General features: G+C 39.9%; 1 protein-coding gene across 3 annotated transcripts; it reads left to right on the top strand.

The window, feature by feature from the left end:
* Positions 1 to 11: 11 nt before the first annotated feature.
* ZFX (zinc finger protein X-linked) lies at positions 12 to 24382 on the top strand. 3 transcript variants are annotated; one of them, XM_051607932.1, is made up of 8 exons: positions 12 to 172; positions 6052 to 6140; positions 6591 to 7157; positions 15688 to 15837; positions 16035 to 16178; positions 16275 to 16409; positions 18968 to 19108; positions 20506 to 24382. In XM_051607932.1, exons 2-8 carry the CDS (start codon positions 6080 to 6082, stop codon positions 21690 to 21692), a joined length of 2385 nt encoding a protein of 794 aa, XP_051463892.1. In that variant the 5' UTR covers positions 12 to 172; positions 6052 to 6079; the 3' UTR covers positions 21693 to 24382. The 3 variants fall into 3 exon arrangements, with proteins under 3 accessions (XP_051463892.1, XP_051463894.1, XP_051463893.1); XM_051607933.1 differs by lacking the exon at positions 12 to 172 and adding an exon at positions 1298 to 1313; XM_051607934.1 differs by lacking the exon at positions 15688 to 15837.
* The last annotated feature ends 753 nt before the right edge of the window (positions 24383 to 25135 follow it).

Below are 25135 nucleotides of genomic sequence, written 5' to 3'. Positions count from 1 at the left end.
GACGGCGGGCCCGGCCCGGGGAGCTTGGCCGCTTCCACTCAGCTCCGAGCTCGGCCCCTCCCTCCCCTCCCGCCCGCCCGCCCCGCCGCAGCCGCCGCCGCCGCCGCCGCGCTCGGCCCAGTCTCGCTGAGAGGCCGCGCCGAGGCGAGCGCCGCCGCCCGCCACCTGCACGGTAAGCAGCCCCGGGGCTGGGCCCCGCCGCCCGGCCCGGCCCGGGCCTTCCCCTGCCCGCACCAGGCCGCAGCGCAGGCCCCGAGGAGGCCGCAGCTAGGCCGCGCCAGGGCTTCGGCAAAAGAGCGGGCCGCAGGGCCCGGGCTGGCGGGTTCCGCACGCCCGGCGCGGCCCTGGGCAGCAGGGACGACGGTGTGAGGGGAGCGGAAGCGGAGGGGGGTGGTTGCGGGCCCCGGGGGGGGCGGGCGAGGTCGGTGCCAGGCCCCGGGCCCGGCCGAGGGGGGTTCGGAGAGTGTCTGGAGGAGGAGACAAAATGGCGGCGCGCGGGGGGGGGGAGGCGGAGGGCGCCGGGCGCCATCTTGAATTAATCGCTCTCCCCAGCCCGAGCCACCGCGCAGGCCAGGCCGGGCCGGGCCGGAGGGGGGAGCCCCTGGCCCCGCTCATCGCGGCTCCGGGCCGCGGGCTCCGGAGAGGGAGAACCCGTAGACTCCCTATCCCCGCTTCTCCCCCCCTTCTCCCTCGTCTCTCCCTCCTCCCTGCCTCGGCGCCTGCCAGCCAGCGAGTCGCAGGGGAGCTCGGCGCTTTCCGGCCCGTGGCGGCTTCCTGTGCGGCCGCGCCGGGGCTGCCAGCCGTGCCCCCTGCTGCGGCGGCGCCCGCCTCGCCAGCCCCGCGCTCTCCGGGCGCCGGCCGGCCGGGAATCTGGGCAGCGGCGGGAGGTTCGTCCGCAGCCTCGTTCGCCCGGCTGCCGCCCGAGGAGCCGGGTGCGGTGCCCGGCAACCCCCCGGGGGCTGCCCCTTGGTGCTGGCTTCTGCTCCCCGCTGGCTGTCCCCGTTCCTGCGGAGGCCCCCGGCTGAGTGGAAAGTTTCGAAGGGGCGCCCGGGTCTGGTTGTTTTCCCAATTTAGGTTTCGTTAAGAGTTAGCTTAGGTGTCGTCTGATGCACAACATCCCTATGAAATCTGGAGAAAGCCCATTTTTTTTTAGCCGCCTCTGGAAATAACCACATCATGGAGCTACAACAAAGAGGACGAGACTTGAGATTTTTTTACAAAATCGCAGTGAAAACAGCAGTGTTGATTCTCCTGCCAAAACTGAGGGAGATTAATCAAGAAATAAACAGCTAAATGATTACACTGTCACATTGGTAACATTGTTTTTATTCTTCCATTTAGTCACCTAATAATTGTGGGGCTCGTTTCTAAGAATTAGATGCTATAGAACTATAATTTTTTTTTTTCTAGCCTCCCGTGTGTGTGATTGAAAGCGTGTATGTACATCAGCTTCTCCATAAGTGGGTCACATAGGGAGAGTTAGGACACTGCAGCAGTAGGATAGGCTGAACCCATGGTCGTCTCATAACCACAGCGCAGCTTGGGTTACCTCGAGGCTCTGGCCCAGCTGGGACACGCGAGGCGTGCTGCAGTTTGTAGTGTGATGTAGGCAAGGCACGACGGGAGCTTGGCTATCGTTGAGCACCAAGCCATCTTAGCGTGGGTAGAGGCCAGGACTTGGACGTGGGGAATTTTGCTGTTCATGCCTTTAATTTTGGGGGAAGGGTCAGGATTTTGCTGCACAAGTATTTGATTTTTGCCCCTAACGCCAGAGAAACAGATATACTGTTCTTTCCTTAGGAGTAAGCAAAGGACTATGTTACACATTTCTTTTTATAAGGATAGCTTTTCTGAGGTTTCCTCTTTTTATCTTTTTCCTTTTTTTTTTTTTTTTTTTTTTTGTCAGAGCAGAGAAACTGGCTGATCCTGTGACATAGTAAAGCTCTTCTAAGGAGCTCTATTTTTGAAGTTGCTCTCTCTTTACGTGACAGCTTGTCTATTTATTTCATCTTTGTTACCTTGCTAGGTCTACTGAGTCAAGGATTTGTAATGTGGCAAGGCTGGTGCAATGCCTGTGTTGCTTCTCTTGACTGATTATACTCCAGATCAGATCTATAGAAAATACTCATTTTTATTTTGGGAGATAATTTTATTGCTTATAGCTTAAATGCCATTTAATGCCATTTCTTCCATTAATGTATGATTTTCTGTCAGTCTTTCAACTTGAAAATAATGCCTTGACTCTCACAAAACCAAATACAGGCAAGCTCCTGAAATGGGTAAAAATCAATTTGGAATAACTAACTTTTTCATATGGAGCTGGTATAGACCCAAGCTAAGTAAAAGATGTAGATATTTAGTTCTTTCAAAGGTATAAAAACCTTGTTTTAAGTTCGCAGGCTTTTTCTGTTGTGGTAGAAGAGCAGTTTCTGAATTAGTGAGATTTGACCAAATAACCATGTGGATATGGGTGTTGAGAAGGACTGAGTTCAGTAAAATGGCTGGACACCTGGGAGTCCAGGTGTCTTCTCCTTGGGAGTTTAGGTTCCCACACCAGAACTGAAAATTGATTCTGTCTACTTCAGTGCCAGAACCTGCTCCCGAATGAAGTGTCAACTGGAATATTTTGAAAGAATGGAGGAGACTTTCTGCCCTTCTTGAAATCTTGCAGAAAAATGAACTGCTGGAATTGCTTCTTAGCCTTGTGGTACCACAGAGCTTGGGCTGTTTGCCAAGGAATTTGAAGGTGTTCAGTGTGCTCGCAACAGGAAGCTCTGGTATTTCTTGTGTCTCAGAACAGTGTCTTCATTATTGAGCTGCTGGTTGGTAGAGAACCATGTGGCATACCTTCTTTTGTGTGGCTAAATCTTGGGCCTCTGTGCTGGCCCACTGCTTAGGAGAGGCAGCAGCAAGAAACAGTATTTTCTCATTTACTGGTTAGAATGCTCAAACCCTGAAACAATTTCAGGAAATCTTGTTTTAGTTTTTTCCCCATATATGGACAAGTGCCTTGATACCTTTTTGGACAGCAGATTTGATTTAGGCACCTTTATAATTTTAGATAGTTTAGTGAAATGCTGTTTGAAATGCCTGCATCCTCTTCTGGTCCACTTTCTGCAGCAAATGTCTGTGGAGATAGGATCTCTGCCCTAGTGAAGCACTTTTGACGTCTTTATGGTCCTGCACAGGGGTAAGGATTCCTGTACACGAATTTTTTGGCTGGGTCTGGGGGCAGAGGTGCTTTATGGGAAACCTTATTTAGGAAGAAACTCATTCCGTGGAAGGGTAGGGTTTTTTTTCTTCTTCTTTGGAACAAGTAGCAAAGCATAAATCTGTGGCCTTGTTAAGATTCAGTCTTCAAAAACCACAGGTCCCAGAAACTTCTTGAATTTAGGCAGAACCTGGGCCTTTGTTTTGCAGCATATTAGGCCCCCATAGGTGAAACGACCTCACTGGTACAGAAGAAGCCATGCTGTTATGCAGAGTATGCAGTGGAAGGTCTGCTGGGCTGTCACAGCTTGTAGCAGTGTTTTTATGAAACTGCACTGTCGTTTTTTGCACCTGTCTCTTGGAATCTGGGCAGCAGTAAGCGGCAGCAGAGAGATGGCATCAACGGGAAGTAGTGGTGGCAGCCTCTGGGTCTCGTGGGTGAAGAGGATAGACAGAAGGACCATGAAGGGCAGCTTCACTCAGAGAGAAAGTGAGAGGAATTTGGGGAGAGGATAGGATAGAGAAAGTACGTGCATGAATCATATGAAAAGCAGGAATTTGTGGTGAAGTGGTGGTCAGGTGGGTGATGAAAGCAGGAAGTGGAGAAAACGAATGCCAGTTCTTCCAGTAGCTGGTGGTGAACTGACACTTCAAGCTGGTTGTGTCCCAGCTGGTCAAAGGCTAATGTGTATTATAATAAAGTCCTCAAAAGCACAGGCAGAAACAGCGTCTTGAATGTTCCCAAAGAGTTGGTCTGTGAGTGCCAGCTTCTTAATGTTTGTGTTGCTCAAGGAGAGAGGCATTTTATTTCCTCCAACCCTTAATCCCAGCTGTGCCCTCCAAAAAATAAAATCTCTAAATTGCCAGTACAATCTTTGCTACTAATTGAAGAATAGCGTGGCTTTGTGTGAATGATGGGAATGTGCTGTGGTTATAAGCTGGAGAGATGAGACGAGTGGGTGAGGAGGTGGTGTACATAATGTAGGTACACAATAAGCTGAAGAAGCAACAGGGAAGAAGAAACTAAACACTGAAAACAACACATAAAAAGATGACAAGATGAATAGGGAAGGCGTTTGTAATAGACTGGCTAGGTTTATACTGAGTAGATGGAAGCAAACCAGCTTGGGTATGAATAATTCTTAAATGACTGTATGAAACCTGGTTATTCTGTTCTTGTTTCTGTGGCACAGCAGAAGTTGGTTGCCATCAGTCAAGCTAAGTCTTGTGTTTGAGGCTCAGAAATGCTTTTCTTCTGCTCATGATTCGGAAAAAAGAATCTGTCATGAGCTGTTCCTCCTAACAGTGGGTGTTTCTAACAAAAATGCTTGACTGTCACAATAATTGTGAGGTGATTTATGTCCAGCTGGACACCACGATATGTTAGCACAGCTGTCTTTATAGGAGCTTCCAACTGAACATCACACAAATATGGGACCCCTTGGAAAATTATTAGGCTGCTGTTGCTTTTCCTCCAGTTCGATTTCTGGCTGTATTTCTCCTATCAACTTGTAAAAAAACTTTTTATGAATATCTAAAAATTAGGTGGCTAGCTGTGAAGAGTTGAGAAAAGTTGAGCTAGAAAAGTGGTGAAGTCTAGAAAATACTTCCTACCAATTACAATTGTAGGTTTGTGTTCTGGAGTAGTTACTGATTTTTTCTTTAGTATAGCGATTTCCTCCATGAAGACTTAATGAATGTAGATGTTAGTTGATGTAATTCAGAAAGACTATGATACTTAGAGAAACCTTGTGCAGAATCTTAATATTCCCTTACGTCTATTGTGCAAGTATCACAGGAATGGGGAGATTTCTGCCTGTATCTGAAAAAACATTCAGAGGAAGCAGAATCGCATCTTCCACTTGCACAGAAACACAAGCAGAAATGTGTAGCAATGTTCTGTTGCCTCTTCTTGGTTCCACCCAGGAAACTAGTTCAACTAAGTGCAACTGTATGGGTTTATGTTAGATAATTTTTTACCCAACTAGGTTTGCATCAATTTATAACATAATATACGCAGCAAAATTTAGATTGCAGCTTCAGATTTTACTAAGTATTTGACTTTGTGGTCTTTGGTTCTTTTGTTAAGATTGAAAGATTAAGTTGTTATGCATTGAAGAAATGTTGATACTCTGTTCAAAGAAATTTGGCGGAATATGATGTTTGGTAATTTTTAAGAACTTAAGAGTGATATTTTTTAATACCAAAAAAAAAAGCAAATAAGTACTTTGTCTTGGAGAGAGAGTTTTTAAAATATACACGCATCTGGAGTTAGAAAGCATCTGGTGTTCTGTTCTGGAAGCAGTTTACGTTGATGATTTCAATTCCTGAAATGACATAAGAGTAACTTCCTCCTGGCTGTGCAAGTATGAACACAGGGACATCAAAAGCCATGTGCATGTCAGATTATTAGCTGTCTACCTTCAATTTGCCTTATTGACCTTTACTGATTTGACAATGCTCCTTACAGTTCAAAAAAGACTTGAGTGTGAATTTGCCTGGGCTTTGTCTGACTTTGTAAGATTAACGTAAAGTAATACTTTTCATATCCTTTTGTCAGCTTCTTCTGTGTTTGTGGAGCTGTGGGGTTTTGAGAAATGGGCCTGGAATGTTGAAGCTCACACTCCTCTTGTTCAGATCCTGGGTATTTAGGGTTCTAGAGTAGTAGTTCTGGAATCCAAAACAGGGACCCTGAGTGAAATCTGGTCCATCATAAAGTCCAGAGGTGCCAACTTCTGTTAACTTCTATGCACCTAAAACTCCTGCTTTTCAGTGCTCAAGCAGAAGCAACCTTTATAGCGTGATACGAGTTAAATAACCTTTCTTCTTTACCTTCTGCAGGCACTGTGACTGATGAGAGTTAAAGGCCATGGATGAAGATGGGCTTGAATTGCAGCCACATGAGCCAAATGCATTTTTTGATCCAACAGGTCTGTCAGGGGATAATAAGTAAATAAGGGTGTTCACATTAGATGCTATGGACAGCTTTTATTTATTTTGTCTTTTCTTAAAAGTGCTGTGCAGCATCAGTGCCTTTATATAGAGTAGTTGCTTTTGGTTTTCATTTGTTTTTATTACTGAGAGCAATATGAATGAGTTACTGTTCTGTCAAGTAGTAGTTGTTTGGATATTGGGGGAGAGTCTAAAAATTGGTAACCTTTTCCAGGAGACAAAACATTGTCTTAGTTCTGTTAGCACCTACTTGCTTTATGAGTTCCCCATGTATCTGCCTGTCTTAGTTGCTTATAGGCCGTTAGGCCTGTTTTAGTAAATTGCATCATAGTGTAAAAGTTGAAGTAAAATAGAAGTAATTTCAATTATTTACCACTTCGTCTGAGTGAGTTATACAATTTAACCACTATTTTAATTATGTTTTTCAGGAGCTGATGCAGGACATATGGATGGAGATCAGATTGTTGTGGAAGTACAGGAAACAGTGTTCGTTTCAGATGTAGTCGACTCAGATATAACTGTGCATAATTTTGTTCCTGACGATCCAGATTCTGTAGTTATCCAAGATGTCATTGAGGATGTTGTTATCGAGGATGTTCAGTGCCCAGATATCATGGAGGAGCCAGATGTATCTGAAACTGTCATTATTCCTGAGCAAGTGCTGGACACAGACGTAGCTGAAGAGGTTTCTTTGGCTCATTGCACTGTCCCAGATGATGTTTTAGCTTCTGACATAACAGCAGAAGCAATGTCTATACCAGAACATGTACTGACAAGTGAGTCAATGCATGTACCTGAAGTTGGACATGTAGAACATGTAGTTCATGATAGTGTCGAAGAAGCAGATATTGTCACCGACACTCTGGGAACAGATGTTGTTTCTGAAGAAGTCTTAGTGGCAGACTGTGCATCAGAGGCAGTGATTGATGCCAATGGAATCCCTGTGGAACATCAAGATGAGAAGGGCAACTGTGAGGATTACCTTATGATTTCCTGTAAGTGTCTGGTTAAAGCTGTCAGAATTCCTATTAGATGGGCCTGGGTGGTGCTTGAAACACCTGAGGAAGGGCTTGCAACAGTACCCAAACCAGATTTTTTGTATTATCTAATGAAACGCAGATCTCAAAAGTGTACTCATATGGGGGTACTTTTAGGAACATGTACTGGCTAAAAATTGTGGTGAACCTAATGGAGACAAATTCTGGCAATTGCATGTCTGATTATAAATTATTTCTGTAGCATTTTATAGCACATAGACAAAATATTAAGAATTCCATTAAGCTAGATGCCATACACTTAGTAAGAACTGAAAGAAAATAAAGGTGACATTGTTTGAAAAACTCGTTTGTTAGTGCAGGTTACTAGGATTACTGCCAAGACATTGAGAAAACAAAATTATTTGATGGAAAAGGGAAAGTAAAAAAACTGAGGTTGGAAGTCCAAATGGCCATTAGTTATCCTTGTCTTGTTTTTTGCTAGGCCCCCCCCACCCCTTCCACCTCATTGATGATTAGATACAGGCAACAATGTGGTTTTCTTGGCTGTTAATATGTTTTCTTCTCTTGATTAAGCAAGGGATGAAGGTGTGCTGACAACAAAAAGAGTAGCTATTGCTGCTTATATCTGAGAAGCAACCTTGGGTATCTTAATCTCCCTTAGGAACAGTGGCACAAGCCACTTGAATTGTATTTCAAAAGTCTTAAAAGTAGAGGGTGGAGAAAAACAGCATATCGTCAATCTTTTTTCTACTAAGGATAGCCATTTGTGGAAACTAGAGGTTACTCTTAAGTATGTTCCTTACTATAGTGCTTACTCAGTGCAGCACCTAGGAACATCAATGTCAGTGCTGAACATTTGTTTGTAGTAGAAATAGAAAAGCTTTTTAGGCTCGTTTGTTTAATTGCCATTTGAGGCACTTCAATTTTGTCTATCATTAAATAACTCCATTGATGAGGCATGCTTCAGTTACCTTTTTTTTCTTTTTTTTCCCCTTTGGACACTTTTGAATTGTATAATGATTTGTTTTAATTTTATATTCTGTACTCGTGGATTTTAATGTTCCTTCTCCTTACCTAGGATCACTGCATTTCTTAATTTATCATCTCTTGAGTTCCTTGAATAACCTTGTGCAGCCATGTTTTGAGTTTATATGAGGTACAGTTAATTCTCTATTATCTGGGAAAACAATGAAATGGGATAATGCAAAATATTTTAAAATTAATCTGCAAGATCGTACTGAGGCAAAATAGATCAGGGATGCTGCTCTCTGAAATAGGATTTATCCAAACTAATAAATGCACTCTGTGCATTATGGTACAGATACAACTTTCTGATTCTGGACCCAAGTAAGATCAGATGAAAGCAGTTAAAATGCTTCTGTGCCTGCAACAAAGTGGATAATCCATCTATGGATACTTGAGGCCTGACTGTGTAGAGGCTCTGGTGGTGATCCTTAACCTGTTTCTTATCCTTCACTGTAGCTCTTTAAGATGCTGTTGCTCCTGCCCTCTCTGCAGGACTACTGCCTGCTCCCAGCAGCTTAGTGGTCCTGCAACAGGGGCAGTGGAATGAGGCTTCTATGACTGCAGGAGCATGCTGCAAACTGTGTAAATTCAATTGAGAGGGGTGGGTAGATACGTGTCCCATTCAACCATTGCCAGTGGCTGAATGAAGACAGAATGTCTTAGTAGATGCCATATTGCATGATCCCTAAAATACCCACCCACCTAGGAAGTCTTCTTAGATGTACCAGTTGTGCTGGTAACTGGCAGAAAACACAGGAGTTTAATTGCTTAGTTGTGCTGGCATATTCTCTGTTTTCAGTCATATTTTTTTATAGTTTCATACTCTTATTTAATATTAAATGGCTATTGATAGTCTTGCAGTGTACTTTGTTTAGATTCAGAACCTTAAATAAGCCAACGTTTAAAGCAATCATTATGCTACAAAACATGCATCCTTTGTGTTTAAAATGTTAAGTCGGCTTTACAGTTCATTTTAAAGCGAAGTTCCCTATTACCACCTGATGTGTTTAGAGCCAGCATAACAAGTTCTTCTGGTTGTGAAGTCAGAGTCTAGTGCTTTTCCATCAAGTAAAGACTTATCTTTCCAAACAGTCTCTCCACTGTATGGAAAATATGATTTGAATTAATTTCCATATCTTTTTTTTTTTTTGCATTGGCAGTATATGTGTTTATTGATCTGTTGACAGTCTCAGTTCTTCAGTTGAACTTAGTGGCTTTTAAAAGGTATCAGTGTTAGCCTAGTTTTGATTTTTCATGCTAACCTGTAAATTGGTGCTTGATTCTGGCAAACCTCCTTGAACTGCTGGAGCAGATGTTGAAATGCAATTTTGTCTGCCATTACAGTAGCCAAATGTAGTTGCTTCCCAGATCTGGGAGATAGCCTGTGTTCTTGAGGATGCTTTTGTCTGTAGTTTTTTATCTAGTCACTTGCCGAACAGGGGATGACACTTTGCATTTCTTTCTGTTGTAGGTTTCTCAGTCTATATTTCAGTGGAAGTTATTGGCAAAATCTTTTTGTTGTCTTCATCCTATCTTGTGGCTCCCTTTTAAGTGTTTCCATTTTTGTTTCTAGTGAATTGAATCTACCTAGATTCTTCTTAAACTAAGATAATTTTCTTTATCCTGAAAACACCTGCTTTGAAATAAGTATTGTACTTTCTTAATACTGTGTTTCTACCTTTTTTTGTGGTTTCAGACTGGTTTGTCTTTTCAAAGAGTACAGTCCCTATGGGTTTTATTCTGTGACTTTGCTTCAATAAACTCAGTATTTTAATATTTATTTTTCCATGTACATTTAATTTAGCTTCTGCATTGATATGCCTTTGTTGTTTTTTTTAATTTCCAAGATAGAGCTTCTTGGAACAGCTTATATTATCATTTACCTTTTGATGTGATCACCTTTTTTCTTGAATACTTTGTCTTTGCCCTCAATGTTCATTTTTTGTCCATGCTAGATTTGAGGCACTTATGGAAGAGCAGAATTGGACACTCATTCAGCAAAGAATGAAAACTGCTACCAGTTAGCAGCTTTAAGGAGGTTTGATAAATCATTTTTTCTTTCGTGTATGCCACAACAATCCAGTTCATGAGTTTGGTCAGGAAAGGATAAATTTTGTTCCAGCTCACACTGATAGTAATTATTTGGTAGCAAATTTTAAGACTTCAAAAATAATTTCTTTTTAAGTCAAACAGTAATGCTGAGATTAGCTAGTGTTTGTCAAAGCAACAAAAAAAAGCATTTTTTGTTGCATTTACTGAGGAAGGTAGTGCCTTACACCTGGCAATAAGATGGAAATTAAGATTTTTGCTTCTCTGATTTTATTCAATTTGCTGAGTAAGACACATCCTCTGCCAGGAACTCATTCCATAAGACAAAAAGTTGTCCTCTGGTACGCTTTTAAATCGTGAAGCACAAGGAAGGTTTGACAAGGGGAGTCTGGGTAGAGAGGGAAGCATAGCCTCACAAATTTGAAGCTGCAATTTTAGATAGTTGTACAATGTTTGCAAATAAAGGGTCTGTCTTATGTCTATCCGTATCCTTCCTTTGCTCTGAGTTAGACACATCTTTTGATTGTTGTGTCTGAATAAACAGGAGTGAGAACCCAGGGTTCAGAGAGAATAACGGTTGCATCTTTTCTCATCCTTGTTGGGTGTTCAAGTTGAAAACAATGGATCTGATCAACAAAGCCATAAACTTCATGCCTTCTTTATGCTGTCACTTACAGTGAAGAAAGTAAAATGCTTTTATTTGCTTTTTTAGCTTAAATAGGTGCTTCCCTCTATTTCACTGGAGATTCTTAAAAATGCAGGAAATAACATTTTTGTTTCTGTGACGTAAAGCTTGCTGCCGTGCTTCTTGCATGACCACTGGAGTGGCACGAACAATCCTCTGCTGGATTACTACCCTGAGGGGAGTTTCAGAAGCATAGGGCACATACTGTTGCTCATGTGTGATGGCAGTGGTATTGAAATCAAAACAGAACAGATTTGTGGTTTTTCACAGGTTAGGAAACCTGCTTTGCCATTTAAGAAAAAACTGAATGGTAAAAACAACTTCTGCAGCGGACTAGGAATTCTTTGCTCTCAAGTGAAGTAAAATGTTTCTGTTCACAGATAACAGAACAAAGTCTGGGGAGTACAGCATGCTTTTAATCTATTTTAGAGAAAACAGAATAGTTAGCAGTGGTCTTTTTCATTAAGAATAATTAAATATGATTGTTTTATAAGCAGGCAAGTATGATACTTATATTTTTAACAGCAAAGAGTATAATTTGGGAACATGAAGTCTGACAGAACAGATTATTCTTGTCTAATTGTTCCATAGACAGATTTTAAAATCTGTTGAACTGGTGTAGAGACAGACTTTTTCTTAGAATGTCTGTATGAATTGTTTCAGTGTGTTGTTTAGCAATGGGCAGCGTGTACGTGAAAAGAGGAATGGTTTCTTAGTGCTTTAGTTTTCTCTTTTACAGTCCTTTTTATGTTCCTCGTTTAATTCCATGTAAAGGACAAATGACAGGAAAGAATAAATGTAAAAGCTTATAGAAAGAATTTTTAAAAATAAGACAGTTACAGATATTTGCATTTTTCTAGTTAGGAGTAAAAGACTGCAAGGCTACAAAGTCTGTATACATTAAATAAAAAACAAAAACCAGCTTCTTCATGTATATGTCATGGTTAAACAAAAGATGTATGTACCATTCAAGCAAATGCAGTATCTTGGGCTGTTTATGCTCCTATGTGGGGGAACTGGTCTTGGTTGGCTTTTAAATGTTGTTTCTATTATGAAGGCACAGGAGCTTGTTTCTGTCCCAAAAAATCACTGGACATGTTTTAATAGGAGGGTAAAGACACAGGAGGTGAATTATTGGTTGGACATTACAGTTTATGGCTTTATATGATTTTTTTAAAATTAGATGTAATATTTTCTAGGAGACAAATGTCATCATGATAGAACACATATTAAACAAGCAATCTGTTAATGTTGCCTGCATTTTTTTTTTGCTTTATTTTTTATTCCTTTTTTATATCTTTGTTTCTTTTTGTCGATTTTCTTGTACTGTAAATGATAACTAGAACGTTTTAAAAAGGCTACATCCTTCATGTTGTATAACATCTTTCTCATCTATGCTTTTAATAAAAATTCAAGCATTATCTTTATATAGAAGCAATTATTGCAACATTGGAAAAGTGCTTATTTTTTTGTTTTTTCTTATAGCTCATAGTATGCAAAGTGTAATTAGTGAAGTCTGAAGAACATCAGCAGACAGCCATAGGATGCATTCTTGCTACTTACGTAAAATAACGTCTACAATTTTTGTTCGCTTTTTCTTCTTCTTTCTTCTTTTTAACTTGGAGAATTCATCTGAATTGGCTTGTTTATTGAAGTCAAGCTACTAGCTAGTAGAGCAAAAAAAAAATCATACATTAGAAGTTTTTAGTGTTCTGTTAAGTCTAATTAAATTAAGGCATAAGGTATGACAGCATTGGAATAATGCTAGTCTGAACTTTTTTCTAGCATGGGACTTGTGACTCGTTTAATAACTGCCCACTGTCTACTTGAAAGGAAGTGGTCTCTTGCAATCTTAACTAATGCTACTTTGTGAATTTTGGGGTTGTGAGCGTGTTTTTTGTGCTTTCAAAGAGGAACAATGTGAGTGAAGATTAGTCATACATGGTATTTGTGGGATCTCTTGATGGGCTGTGAATTTGAATTAAAATTTCAAATATCATCAGAGTTCCAACTTCGAACATTGATCAGTCAAGTATTTATGAAAATAATTTTCTCTGATTGTGAGACTGAGGTATGTGGAGAATGCAGAAACTTAGGGAAAGTGTTAAACAGAAATCAGATTTCATAAATGCTGCCAGAGCATCAGTGAATCAGTTCAGATAAATGCTTATGTATCCATAGGACAGAATACCATGGAAATGGTGGTTTTTGCAATAGGTAACCATTGTCTTTTGCCTTGTTTGTCTCTTTTCATTTATTTTTATTTTACCTTTTTCTTTCCACCCTACCTTTCCTGTTAGCAGTTTGCTATTATACTGCAAATACTATTACTTTACAAGCCCTTCAGGGACTTCAGTTTTTCAAGTATTACTGCCTGTCAAAGTGAAATTTTTTTCTTTTGGATGAGACAAGTTGGCCTGGTATTCCTACACACCAGTTTCTTTACAGTTTAATGGTGCTGGTAAAAATACTTAAACCAGCTATTACATTTCGAAAACACTTGAATGTAGAGGGAAATCGGGGGTAAACAAACTCTAAATTGTATAACAATTTTTTTAAATCTTGTTGTGTAAAAGATTACTTTGAACCTTGGATAACTTATTTCAAAAAGTAAGTGGAGCATATTTTTAAGATCTAGAATTCTTCTGTTGTGTGAATGTTATCAGTGGATGCTTCCATGTAATTACTGAAGTAAAAAAACTGTGTTTTGGTTAAAAGAATCCAGCCTGTTTCGCATTGGTGCATGTAGATTTGCTTTTTCTTTGATTGCTTCAGCCATAATTTTCCTTCCTTGAGTATGTTCCAGCATCAGTTGAGCTTAGTGGAAGACTTCCCCTTTGGCTTCAGCAGTGTGAAAACAGTCTACACTGGGTTGAAAGCCTTCCAAGTACACATGCGTGACAATGGAAACAGCCAAGTTAAAAGGAGAACAACTACATAAATCTAGTGTAGGAATGACAGCAAGTTTTCTTTTTGTCAGAATTCCAGTGATGTTTGATATTTCCTACATAGGCCAAAGAATTCACTAAATCTGCTCAGTAACAATGTACATACCGTGGAGGGGTGTTCTCAACATGGTTCAAAAGAACATCTTATGGTTTTTACTTTTTAAATTCTCTGGGGTTTCAGCTACAAGATGTTTTGTTGTCCCATGACACAAAATCATTTTTAAAACATGGTACTGCTTGGAACGTTCCATGTGGCGGCCATTGATCATGAACTTGGTCTAAGACTATTTAATGGTTTTGTGCTGCTCTTTTCATGCGGAGAGAGATAGACTAATGCGTTTCAGTGCTTCATAACTTAATGTTATTAATATTTCTTTGTGAATAATGATGCCTGATTGCGAAATTGTACTTAGATACAGTTTATCTAATGTAAAGGCTAATTTATTGACTTCATGGCAGGAAAAAAATAGTAGTAAAGTTTTGAGGTTTGGGTTTTTTTAGGTAGATCTTAAAGTAAATGGAGGAGTTGCAGCTAGTGATTAGTAAAGCCATCATTTAGTTACAAGAGTAATTTAATGAGTGCCAGTAAAATGAGCATAGGTTATTAAGTATTTTGTATGTGCTCGACATGGTAGTTAAAAATTCCACAGCATTTATGGGACAGTCCTTACACTTCCTTTAGTATAAATTTCATGTTTTGTTGTTTTGAATTAAAGTTAAGCATGGCTCTGAGGGAGCCTTGTCAGCCTCCAAAAGTGACTTTTATGAACAAATTTCAAAAGTATGCCATCATGTTAAGAATTCTTAAATTATCTCAGCACTTGAGAAACTCTGGGGGCTTCTGAAATTGGGAGAGTCTGTGAAGGCCTTGAGATGCCAGATTTGATTTTTCTGAACATGTATTTAGCATTTTTTTTCTTGCAAATCCACAGTTGGTAGAGTAAGATGGTTTCTGTGTGCATGTGCCTGTGTAGAGTACGTCTTCAAAATCAGAAACATGTTCCTCATAAAGCTGGCTGTTAGCCATGTTTATGTGGGAGGCCTAAGCAAGCTGTGGCAGCTCAAACTGAAGCGTGGTGTCAGTGCACCTCTGAAAGGAAGGGAACACAATTAGAGATGAAAGTAAGGAGAGCATATAGGGCTACAGCACAAAATTCAGTGCAAGTCCCTTTCAGTAAGGGCACCATGAACAGTCAGCTGAATAGGTTCACCGGTGCTGTAGTTTCAGGGCTGCACTTTGACACTGTGCTTGATCCCTCTGTTGAGTGGATGAGGCAAGTGGAAGTTCTGCTCCCTGTAGTTTTCATTCTCTAGTCCACTGGAGAGGCATCAATAATGCCACTTTGCAAGGAACCAGGTCTGACTGGCAGCACCGGTACTGCCTCCATTAGAGAGAGGGTTAAGCAACAGATCATGCTTGTGAGAAAAATAGCTGATTACCTATTAGTGAAGGAGAAAGCAGTTAAAACTCAGAATGAGTGGAATTATGCCACAGAACAGGTACAGTACAGTACACAGTTTCTTCCTACCATCATCTTGCTGCAGACCATTATTTCCCTAGTAGTATTGCTTGATGTGGTGCTTGTGCCTCAGTCATATCACTGCAGCGCTCTCGTAGTTTCCCCTAAAACAGAAGATACGGCTTGAATTTATTTCTGTCTTTATTGTTGGTGTGTTCAAGGATATGAAAAAAAATATTTATGGGTAGGTGCTTTATCACAACATAATCTGCTTCCAAATTTGAGTAATAAAGTAATGAAGTCTCTTATATATGTCTGTCTGTATATGACTGGATAATTGTAATAACTTGTTTTTGTAGTGGATGATGCTGGTAAGATAGAACATGAAGGTTCTGCTGAAATTACCATGGAAGCAGAGTCAGAAAGTGGCTCATGTAAAGTGGATGGCATTTGTCCAGAAGTCATCAAGGTCTATATATTCAAAGCAGATCCTGGAGAAGATGATTTAGGTAAAATATGCTCATTTTAGAATACTCCAAGCTGACATTTGAAATACTACGTAATTAGAGACTGTGATTTCTCTCAAGTCATCTGTAAAAAGTTGTGGGTCTAATTTTGAAAAGTTACAAATTTCAGTTTTCTGCAGTTCAGCATAAAATATGAACAAAGTGTATTTAAAGTATTTTGCTCTGATTTTCCTAATTAGGTGGCACAGTAGACATAGTGGAGAGTGAACCGGAGAATGACCATGCAGTTGGATTACTTGAGCAAAATAGCAGTATTCGTATTCCAAGGGAGAAAATGGTTTACATGACTGTAAATGATTCTCAGCACGAAGATGAAGACTTAAGTAAGTAGGTGGCTTTCATTTGGGAACAGGGATTTTCACTTTCAGCAATGCAGTGTTCCTATTAATTTTTTCTTGATTTTTTTTTTTTCTTCTTAGATGTTGCAGAAATAGCTGATGAGGTTTATATGGAAGTGATTGTAGGAGAGGAGGATGCAGCAGTGGCCCATGAACAGCAAATTGATGACACTGAAATTAAAACTTTCATGCCCATAGCTTGGGCAGCAGCTTATGGTAGGTAATACTCAAAGGATTCTTCTTGGAAACAATGTCTGTAGCCAAGTGTTGGGGATTGGTTTTTGGAGGGTAGTGGAATATATGTGCTTTTGTGTTTGTTTTTAAAGGTTTAGTTTTAAGAATGGTTTCTTGGCATAATGAGCCTTAAAACGGAGGGGTGTGGGGGGGAAAGATGCTGTAAGGCAAGCTTCTTCTTATTCCTATTTTAACAGACATTTTCAGTTAAGTTTTCATTATATAGAAGGAGAAGTACATGAGCTTTTGGCTAAAAAATTGCATCTCAAGTACATCTCCTTCACAGTTTTAGGACACAGCTGGCTTTGGAGTAGAACTAGTAGAACTGAGTATTTTTTATTTGGGGGGAGGGGAAAGCAGATGGGAGTATGTAAGATTCAGTGTAACAGTGGAAAGCAACACTGACCTCTAGCCTGATTTAAATGCTTTCTAGAAGGAACATATAAATATGCAATTTCACTAATGGAAATTATTAATTGATTAACAAAAAAGAAGCTGGAAGGAGACATTGTAAAGTTACAGCAGAAACTTGAGAATATTTTCAGCCTGCAGAACCATGTTTCTTGAATGCTAGTATCTGAGCACCAGCTTGTGCACAAACTGATTTCCAAGATGTACATAAGCTGGTAGACCAAAATCTTGTTTTGGAAATGTTTCCATATCACCCTGTTCTCCTTCTAAAGGTACCTCGAGTAAACAAAGCAGAAGAAATATTGGAGTAGAATACGAAACTTAGTTTATATGTCTGCATGATGTGGATTGTGGTGATGGTGCCAGCAAAAAAAGGCAGGGGAGTGCTGAGAATGCAGATGGGGTCTGGAATCACAGACCTAAGTCAAGGGAGGGCAAGATTTCAGGGACAGCATGTGCTAAAAGTTGCTTAGGAGATGGGCGGTTTGTGCGCTCAGAGCCTTATCTTTGGCCATATACTTGGTGAGCACAGTTCCAGTGGAGAGGAAAGGGCAGGAGCCAGGTTGAGTGGGATTTAAAAATGAAATTAAGTGAACTTGAAACAGCAGTTGTAGACTGAACATGCATTAATTTTGGAGGAGGAGAAAATTGAGCAGAGTGTATTAAGAACAGAGAGATGGAATTGAGAATTTAAGAATGTGAGAAAGACTGGAATCATTGCACTGTCAGCAGTAAGCAACCTAGCATGCAGGGTGAAAGGTGACAAGGGAAGATACGATGAAGCATAAAGGCATGACAGTGGCAGAGGTTTGTCATCTGCACTTCTCAGATCTCTACTTAAAGAGGGTTTAAAAGCTGCTAACAATGGCATCTTAAAATGTTAAATTTGGTTTGTTGCTGCATTGTAGCAAGGTCCAGTCCCACAGTGCTTTACATTCCAGAAAGTTTCCACAGTTTTATTTGAATATTAGGAAAACTATGAAGCCTGTTTTAGGTTATACTTTAAAAGGACACTTCATGCTCTTGCTACAAACTTTCTATGTGTAAGATGTGAAATGTGTTTTTGTTTTCAACTTTTGTCGCTTGCCACATTTGCTGTTCAACGCTTGAGCTGTCATATAGATCAGAATCTTCAGGCTCTGCACATGCCTGTTGCTGGCTTTGTGCCTTCCTATGTTAATAATGAATATTCATTCTCAGCACTCTACAAATGGAACAGCCATTGAGCATCTTGCACTTTTGTCCTCTTCAGTCTTCCTAACTTATTCATGTTCTTGGCTTTCACTTGGAACTGTTGCGTCCTATTGATTCAAGTAAATACTTAACCACAACATTTATTATTAAAATTTACATACGCCCTTAAATCTCCAGTGTTAAACTTATTGCAAATAAATGCCATCCTGATTATATAGAGATATATACTTGTAATTTTCATGTTTGTTTTACATCCAGTTATACATTTGTGTGTTAAACATCAAGCTCTGCAAGGAAAAGATTGTTTCCTTCTTTCTATTATACAATATTGAGCATGCTTTTTGTTCCCAGTAGAAAGAATTCTTAAGCTTTAAAGCATCAGGTGTGCAAATAGTAAGTGGTGTACTTTGTGTGCAAGTTGATGGGCTGTTCAGAATGATTTTTTGATTGCAGTTCCAGTTCTGAAACTTAGTGTGTGAGAAACTTCAGTTAGGTGAATTCAGATGCCCAGCAGGAAGGGAATGTGGGCTCACACATGAATATCTTTCAGGACCAAGAAGAAAATGGGGTACCGTACATGTTGTGACTGACGTTAAACCATGTTGACTGAGGTTAAACATTTTGGGCATAATTAGCAAGCAAAGAAAGGCAAAAAACACTGCATTTAAAGGAGAGCTCTTTGTGAAAGGGAAAACCATTAATTCCTGTAAATTGTGTACTTCTGTAAAATTAGTTGAACAATGACAGTGTTTCCAGGTTCATAATACCAAAATTTGTAATCTATGTACAGAGAAGTTTTGCAGCTCATCCTGCACATTATTATAGTTGGATCAAATGTCCAGATAATACTTGATAATTTCTTTTGTTGTAGAGTTTGTTGCTCAAATAATCTGTAGAGCGATGGTGGTATGTAACATCTTAAATTATCTTGATAGGTAATAACAATGATGGCATCGAAAGTCGAAATGGCACTGCAAGTGCTCTTTTGCACATAGATGAGTCAGCTGGACTTGGGAGACTGGCTAAGCAAAAACCAAAGAAAAAAAGGAGACCTGAGTCTAGGCAGTATCAAACAGGTGAGTATTCACTGGCTGGCTGCACTTGTATTCCTCTAGGCACTTACCCATAAGTGGATATACTTTACTGGTAGGTTGTGCAAAGTCTTGTAAAAAAAAAAGTTATTACTTTGGAAATTCATTTTTGGACAACACTTCTGCATCATAAATGAGGGCATATTTGATTTTTAAGTTTTTAAATTCGTAGCTGGTTTGGGCTGTGAGGGGTGTTTTAAAGGAAACATCTCTGGCAGAAAAAAATCAGTATAATAGCAAAAGGTTAAAAACTATATACTTCACTTGCCACATCAATTTTAATGTTTAATGTAACTTTTAAAAAGATGATGTTAGATGAACACTATTCTGTAATAACACTTTTCAAAAACCCTTTTTGTCTTTATTAAAAATACTTAGAATAATACATTTAATTGTATTAGCTCAATAAGTAACTGGAAGATCTGAACATTTATGTTACAGTAGGTAGTGTAAGTTCTGTACCCTTTAATTGTGATATAAATTGCTTTGATGTTCATGCCAATGTTCTTACTTGCATCTGTAAGAACAGATGTGTGGTTTGGGCATTATTTGGTTTCTGTCTGTTACTGCATTATGGTCTGGATACTTTATTTGGTCTGACAAAGCTGAATTAGCCTTGCTTAAGTGATTCTGAAAGTTTTTTTTCCAAATTGTGACTGAACTGTAGGAGTTCTGTTTTGTCTAGCACTGAGTTAGTAAACCAGGCAAAGTTTGCTTTTACTGTTTCCAGTTACCTAGTCAGTTCTCCTCGTAAAACATTTTTGGAAAAGAGAGCTTTTTAGCATGCCTACACAAAGTCAGGGTAAACAAATCATGCTGATGGGTGCAAAATGTGTTCTCATTGATTCCTGCTTGATACCTCTTTAGATTGTAACTGTGACAGATGGCACAAGAAGGAGGTGTTAGTTTGGGGACATGAGAATTGTAGTCAGCGGTAGGTGATTAAACTGCCAGATTAATCTTTATCTACTGATTTGTGGAAAGTCAAAGGAGATCATGTGCTCTGCTTACTATGTAATACTTGGTTTAACAAGTTGCCTGCTGTTCCTTGCCCCAGCATCAGTTTCTGTACTGAAGGTGTGAACTCAGTCAGAATACTTCCAAGTAGAATTACTCAAGGTGAGGAACAGCTAGGCAATACGTCGGTTGTTTCCATCAAAACCAGTATTTCCTTTCTCTTAATAATAATGAATTAAAGTAGTAATTATCTCACTTTCTTCTACCTAACCCAGTAACAAGCTTGTTTAGTAAGTAATATAGTGTATATGTCTGTCTCTGATCTTATTGAACAATTCAGCTGATTGTTAAGGTTGGAAATGTGACATTTAATAAAGTGTAATGTTGATGTATAGTATTGATTAAGGGTTTTTTGTGTTTTTCAGCAATAATCATTGGCCCTGATGGTCATCCATTGACAGTCTACCCCTGCATGATTTGCGGAAAGAAATTTAAATCGAGAGGCTTCTTGAAAAGGCACATGAAAAACCACCCAGAACACCTTCTTACGAAGAAGAAATACAGATGCACGGACTGTGATTACACTACGAATAAGAAAATAAGTTTACATAACCACTTGGAGAGTCATAAGCTGACCAACAAATCAGAAAAGCTTATCGAGTGTGATGAGTGTGGGAAAAGCTTCTCCCACGCAGGAACTTTATTTACTCACAAGATGGTGCACAGGGACAAAGGAGTTAATAAAATGCACAAGTGCAAATTCTGCGATTACGAGACAGCAGAACAAGGATTACTGAGTCACCACCTTCTAGCTGTCCACAGCAAGAACTTTCCTCACATTTGCGTGGAGTGTGGCAAAGGGTTCCGCCATCCGTCAGAGCTGAAGAAGCACATGCGGATCCACACTGGTGAAAAGCCCTACCAGTGCCAATACTGCGAATACCGCTCTGCCGACTCTTCCAACTTGAAAACTCACGTAAAGACTAAACACAGTAAGGAAACGCCACTCAAGTGTGATATTTGTTTCCAGACTTTCTCAGATACCAAAGAGCTACAGCAACATACACTTATGCATCAAGAAAGTAAAACACATCAGTGTTTGCATTGTGACCATAAGAGCTCCAACTCGAGTGATCTGAAACGACACATAATCTCAGTCCACACAAAAGACTATCCCCACAAGTGTGATATGTGTGATAAAGGCTTTCATAGGCCTTCGGAACTGAAAAAACACGTGGCGGCTCACAAGGGTAAAAAATTGCACCAATGCAGACATTGTGACTTTAAGATTGCAGATCCCTTCATTCTGAGTCGCCACATACTCTCAGTTCACACAAAGGATCTTCCATTCAGGTGCAAGAGATGTAGGAAGGGCTTTAGGCAGCAGAATGAGCTGAAAAAACACATGAAAACACACAGTGGCAGGAAAGTTTATCAATGCGAGTACTGTGAGTATAGCACTACAGATGCCTCAGGCTTCAAACGGCATGTTATTTCCATTCATACAAAAGACTACCCTCACCGTTGTGAGTACTGCAAGAAAGGGTTCCGAAGGCCTTCAGAGAAGAACCAGCACATTATGCGGCATCATAAAGATGTTGGGCTGCCTTAAAGTCTCTGTCATAGACTTACGGCTGGAATTATAAAAGGAATTTTGCCTTTCAGGCAGTTAGCTTATTTTAAAGCAAATCACCTGCGATCACACACACACACACACAAAAAAAACACAACAAAAAAAACATACTGTGCATTTGATTTGTTGCTGTATAAAAATAGGATTATTGCTTCTAGTTGACTTTTATACCTTTTGTTCAGTAGCGTGTTCTGAATTCTATTCAGTTTGTTTAATAAATGAAGAAAAGATGGCAACAATAAAGTTGCATTTAATAAAGTAAACCCTGTCTCTTACTGAATTTTTCAACCGTAATAGTTTATTTAAGTATATTTATCTTACTGACCTCGTTGATACTCACAGTGTCCATGTTAATGCAGTTTTGTCGTGAATTTTAAAAATATGAAATTTCTCTTGGTAAAATTGTCAGAGGTGTGTATACAATGGGAATTTGTGATGTTGAAGATAAAAGTCACTAGGGCCCGCCTGATTGTTTTGTTTTGACTATACAGACTTTGTGGCAGGTTAACTATTTTCCATTTGAGGAGTTACGCATCTAACTTTGTTGCAGAAAATTATTCTGCATTTGAATTTGGGTTTCAGAGATAAAAATTTTCAAGAAAATTGTTTGGGGCATGTGTTATCTTTCTTTGGTGAATTTAAAAGTATGCTCAAATATTTTGTTTATTGTCCAGTGCTTCTTTGTCTTTGAAAGTTTTTGCGTGTTAAAAATGAGTTGGTTTTATTTTTCAATTTACTTCTGTCTTAATGTTGGAAACATAAAATACTGTTGTTCCATTTGCAGAGTTAAATAGATCACAGCTTGTCTGTACGTGCTGGTAAACGTACCTCAGACTTAATGCTCTTGTGTATATTAGTGTTTCTTTGAAAGAACAGTTTGTGGTTCAAGTCACATTTTTATTGTGAGTTGTTTTAGAATAAAATTTAAGACCAAGAGGTGCCTCCATTTTGGAAAGGTGATATTTACCGTGAGAGCTTCAGAGGGGGATGGAGTGGAGCAGATGCATTCTTAAGGAGTAGAGGTGTTCTAATGTATATATCCTTAATAGGAAAGCTAACTTACAACAGTAACAGAACTGGTTCTAAACTGAATGTTTTTCCTGAGCCATTAGCAGCTGTGTTGAGCTGCTGTTTATTAATTAGTACAGTATCCAGAATTAACCCAGTTCTTTTAATCTGTTTATAGACAGCTGGGAGAACATAACAATTACTATATGCAATTTTGCCACCTGAAGACTATTATAAAATAGCACCATATCATTTGCTCATTGTGGCATCAATGTACCAAGCACCAAGTCATGTACCTTAATGACAACTGTGGAGCAAAAAACCCAAACCATTTAATTACATGCCAGATTTTAGGACCTGTCCCTGCTCCCCTTGCCCGAATTCCCACCGAAGCCACTGGTTGGCAATGGATTGTAGAATCTCGACCTGTCTGCCAGCTCAAATAGATTTGTAACCAACAATTCACTAATGGAAAGGGTGCAGAGCCTGGCTCAGCATTGCCTCTTGTTTCTGGGCAGGCAAATTCCTATTGAAATCAAACTGGAGTTTTAGTGATGAGTTCAGGTTTGGGGTGACTAAGGGATGAAGGTTTCCTTTCAGACGTGCATCTTCTAAGCCTTTTGTATTTTCTTGTGTTACTGAGCCCTGCTCTACTGCTCATCCTTTCTGTTTCACTGTAAGATGAAATACTTGTGTTTAGTTTGCAGTTTGGGACAGTCGAATGTCATGTCACTACCTTTATTGTCTAATGTGTTTGTTTTTTTTTTCTTACGATGCCTGCCTGACAGTGCCCCCAGGCTTGTCCAACTTGCTCTTGTACAATATTGCTACTAACAGGCCGTGAACCTTTAGTGTGTCATACCTAGATGTGCTGCACTGTGCCTTCCATGAAATCCCTGGGCAAGTCAGTGGATTTCCCACATGGCCGTAGCTGTCTGCCTGTTGCCTACTGATTGCCAAATCACATGCAGTAAAACCCAGTAGAGATTTTCCATTTGCATCTTGCCGAGTACCCTCCTGTGACTTCCCCTCCCCCCTTACATTCAAGTGTTTTCTAACTGGAAACCTGAGAAGTGTACAAAATCAGCATAAATTCCCAGAGCATCGCCGAGGATTTTAGCCATTTCGAACTTTATTTTTTTAAATAAGCTGAAAGACAAAGAACACAATTTTATACGTTTTCTTTCTCTTGCGTAGCCTGGAATCATACACTTTTTTGTTCCTTTTTTTTTTTTTTTTTTTCCAAGCACAATGTTGAAACTTTTTTTTTAATAATTAAGGGTTTGGTCAAGTGGATTTTGTAAAATGTATTTGTCTGTATAAAGAGAAAATGAAATTATAGTTATTGTTAATGTACTGACATTAGTTACAGGTTAGTTTTAATTCTTAAAAAATTTGCTTAGCAAATGCTATAAAATGGATGTTTCAGTTTAATGTTTAAAAAAGGTACAGATTTTTACAAGGACATAATATAAATTATTGTTCTGTAGAAAATACCCTGTTAAATATTGTATACGTCCTTCCCTCTGTACACTTTGTAAAAAAGACAAAAGAAAAAAACAAAATACATAGAATCATATAGGGATGTGTGACATTATTGTAATTGTGTACTTGATAATAACGTGAAAAAATAAAATTCAAAATATTTTCCTGTTAACAAACGTTCAGTCTATTTGATGCCAGCACTGAGATGAGGTGTTGTTTTGAGGGACACAGTCATCTGCAGCTGTAATGCACTTCAGCTGGTTTTTATGTCCCCACTTTACAGCTCGTGGCACGAGAGGTGGCTCATCCAACCTCTCATTTGGTTGGAACATACCTTTACAAGAAAGTCTGCAAAAGTTAAAAGACAAGGAGGGGTGGCAGGTCTTCAAAACCCATTTTAATGCCTGTTTTTATATGAAAGAATTCAGGGCTGTGAAACTTACTATAATGCCTTCATGTTGTTCTGCAAGGTGTTGAGTGCTACTACACTGCCCCAAAAAGCCCCCACCCCCTAAACCTCGAGTTGAACAAGGTTTACTGCTGTGATGAAACTCAGTTAATAAAACGTGTCCTGGTGCCTCTTCTTTGGGCGTCTGACCCCCTGCCTGGGTGGGGTGCCCATCTCCCTTCCCCTCCCACCGGGATGGGTGAGCACTGTGGGGCTCAGGAGGGCACGCCTGGGCTGGGTGTCTGCCTGTCCTCGCAGCCCTGCCCTGGCTCCTTGGCCAGCTCCCTGGCACGGGCTGGCGAAGGGGATGGAGCAGGCTTACGGCTGGTTTTCCCACTGCTCTGTAAATGCTTCAGCGCGGTTAAACTGCAGGTGGGAACTAATTTGGTAGCAGTCCATCTGGCACAGGCCATCCTGCTCTGGCAGTGCCTGTGACCTGATGCCAACGCGCTGCCCCTACCAAGCTCGTGACAGAGGTGCG

The sequence above is a fragment of the Apus apus genome, chromosome 1 (assembly GCF_020740795.1).
Source record: "Apus apus isolate bApuApu2 chromosome 1, bApuApu2.pri.cur, whole genome shotgun sequence".
Lineage (NCBI taxonomy): Eukaryota > Metazoa > Chordata > Aves > Apodiformes > Apodidae > Apus > Apus apus.
This window is presented reverse-complemented; position numbering and strand designations above follow the sequence as displayed.

Excerpts from the sequence above, each read along its gene's own strand:
- ZFX (XM_051607932.1), top strand. The coding sequence starts at position 6,080 with ATGGATGAAGATGGGCTTGAATTGCAGCCACATGAGCCAAATGCATTT. Across the intron at positions 6,141-6,590 it reads TGCATTTTTTGATCCAACAG|GAGCTGATGCAGGACATATG; the intron begins GTCTGTCAGGGG and ends TATGTTTTTCAG. Across the intron at positions 7,158-15,687 it reads GGATTACCTTATGATTTCCT|TGGATGATGCTGGTAAGATA; the intron begins GTAAGTGTCTGG and ends TTGTTTTTGTAG.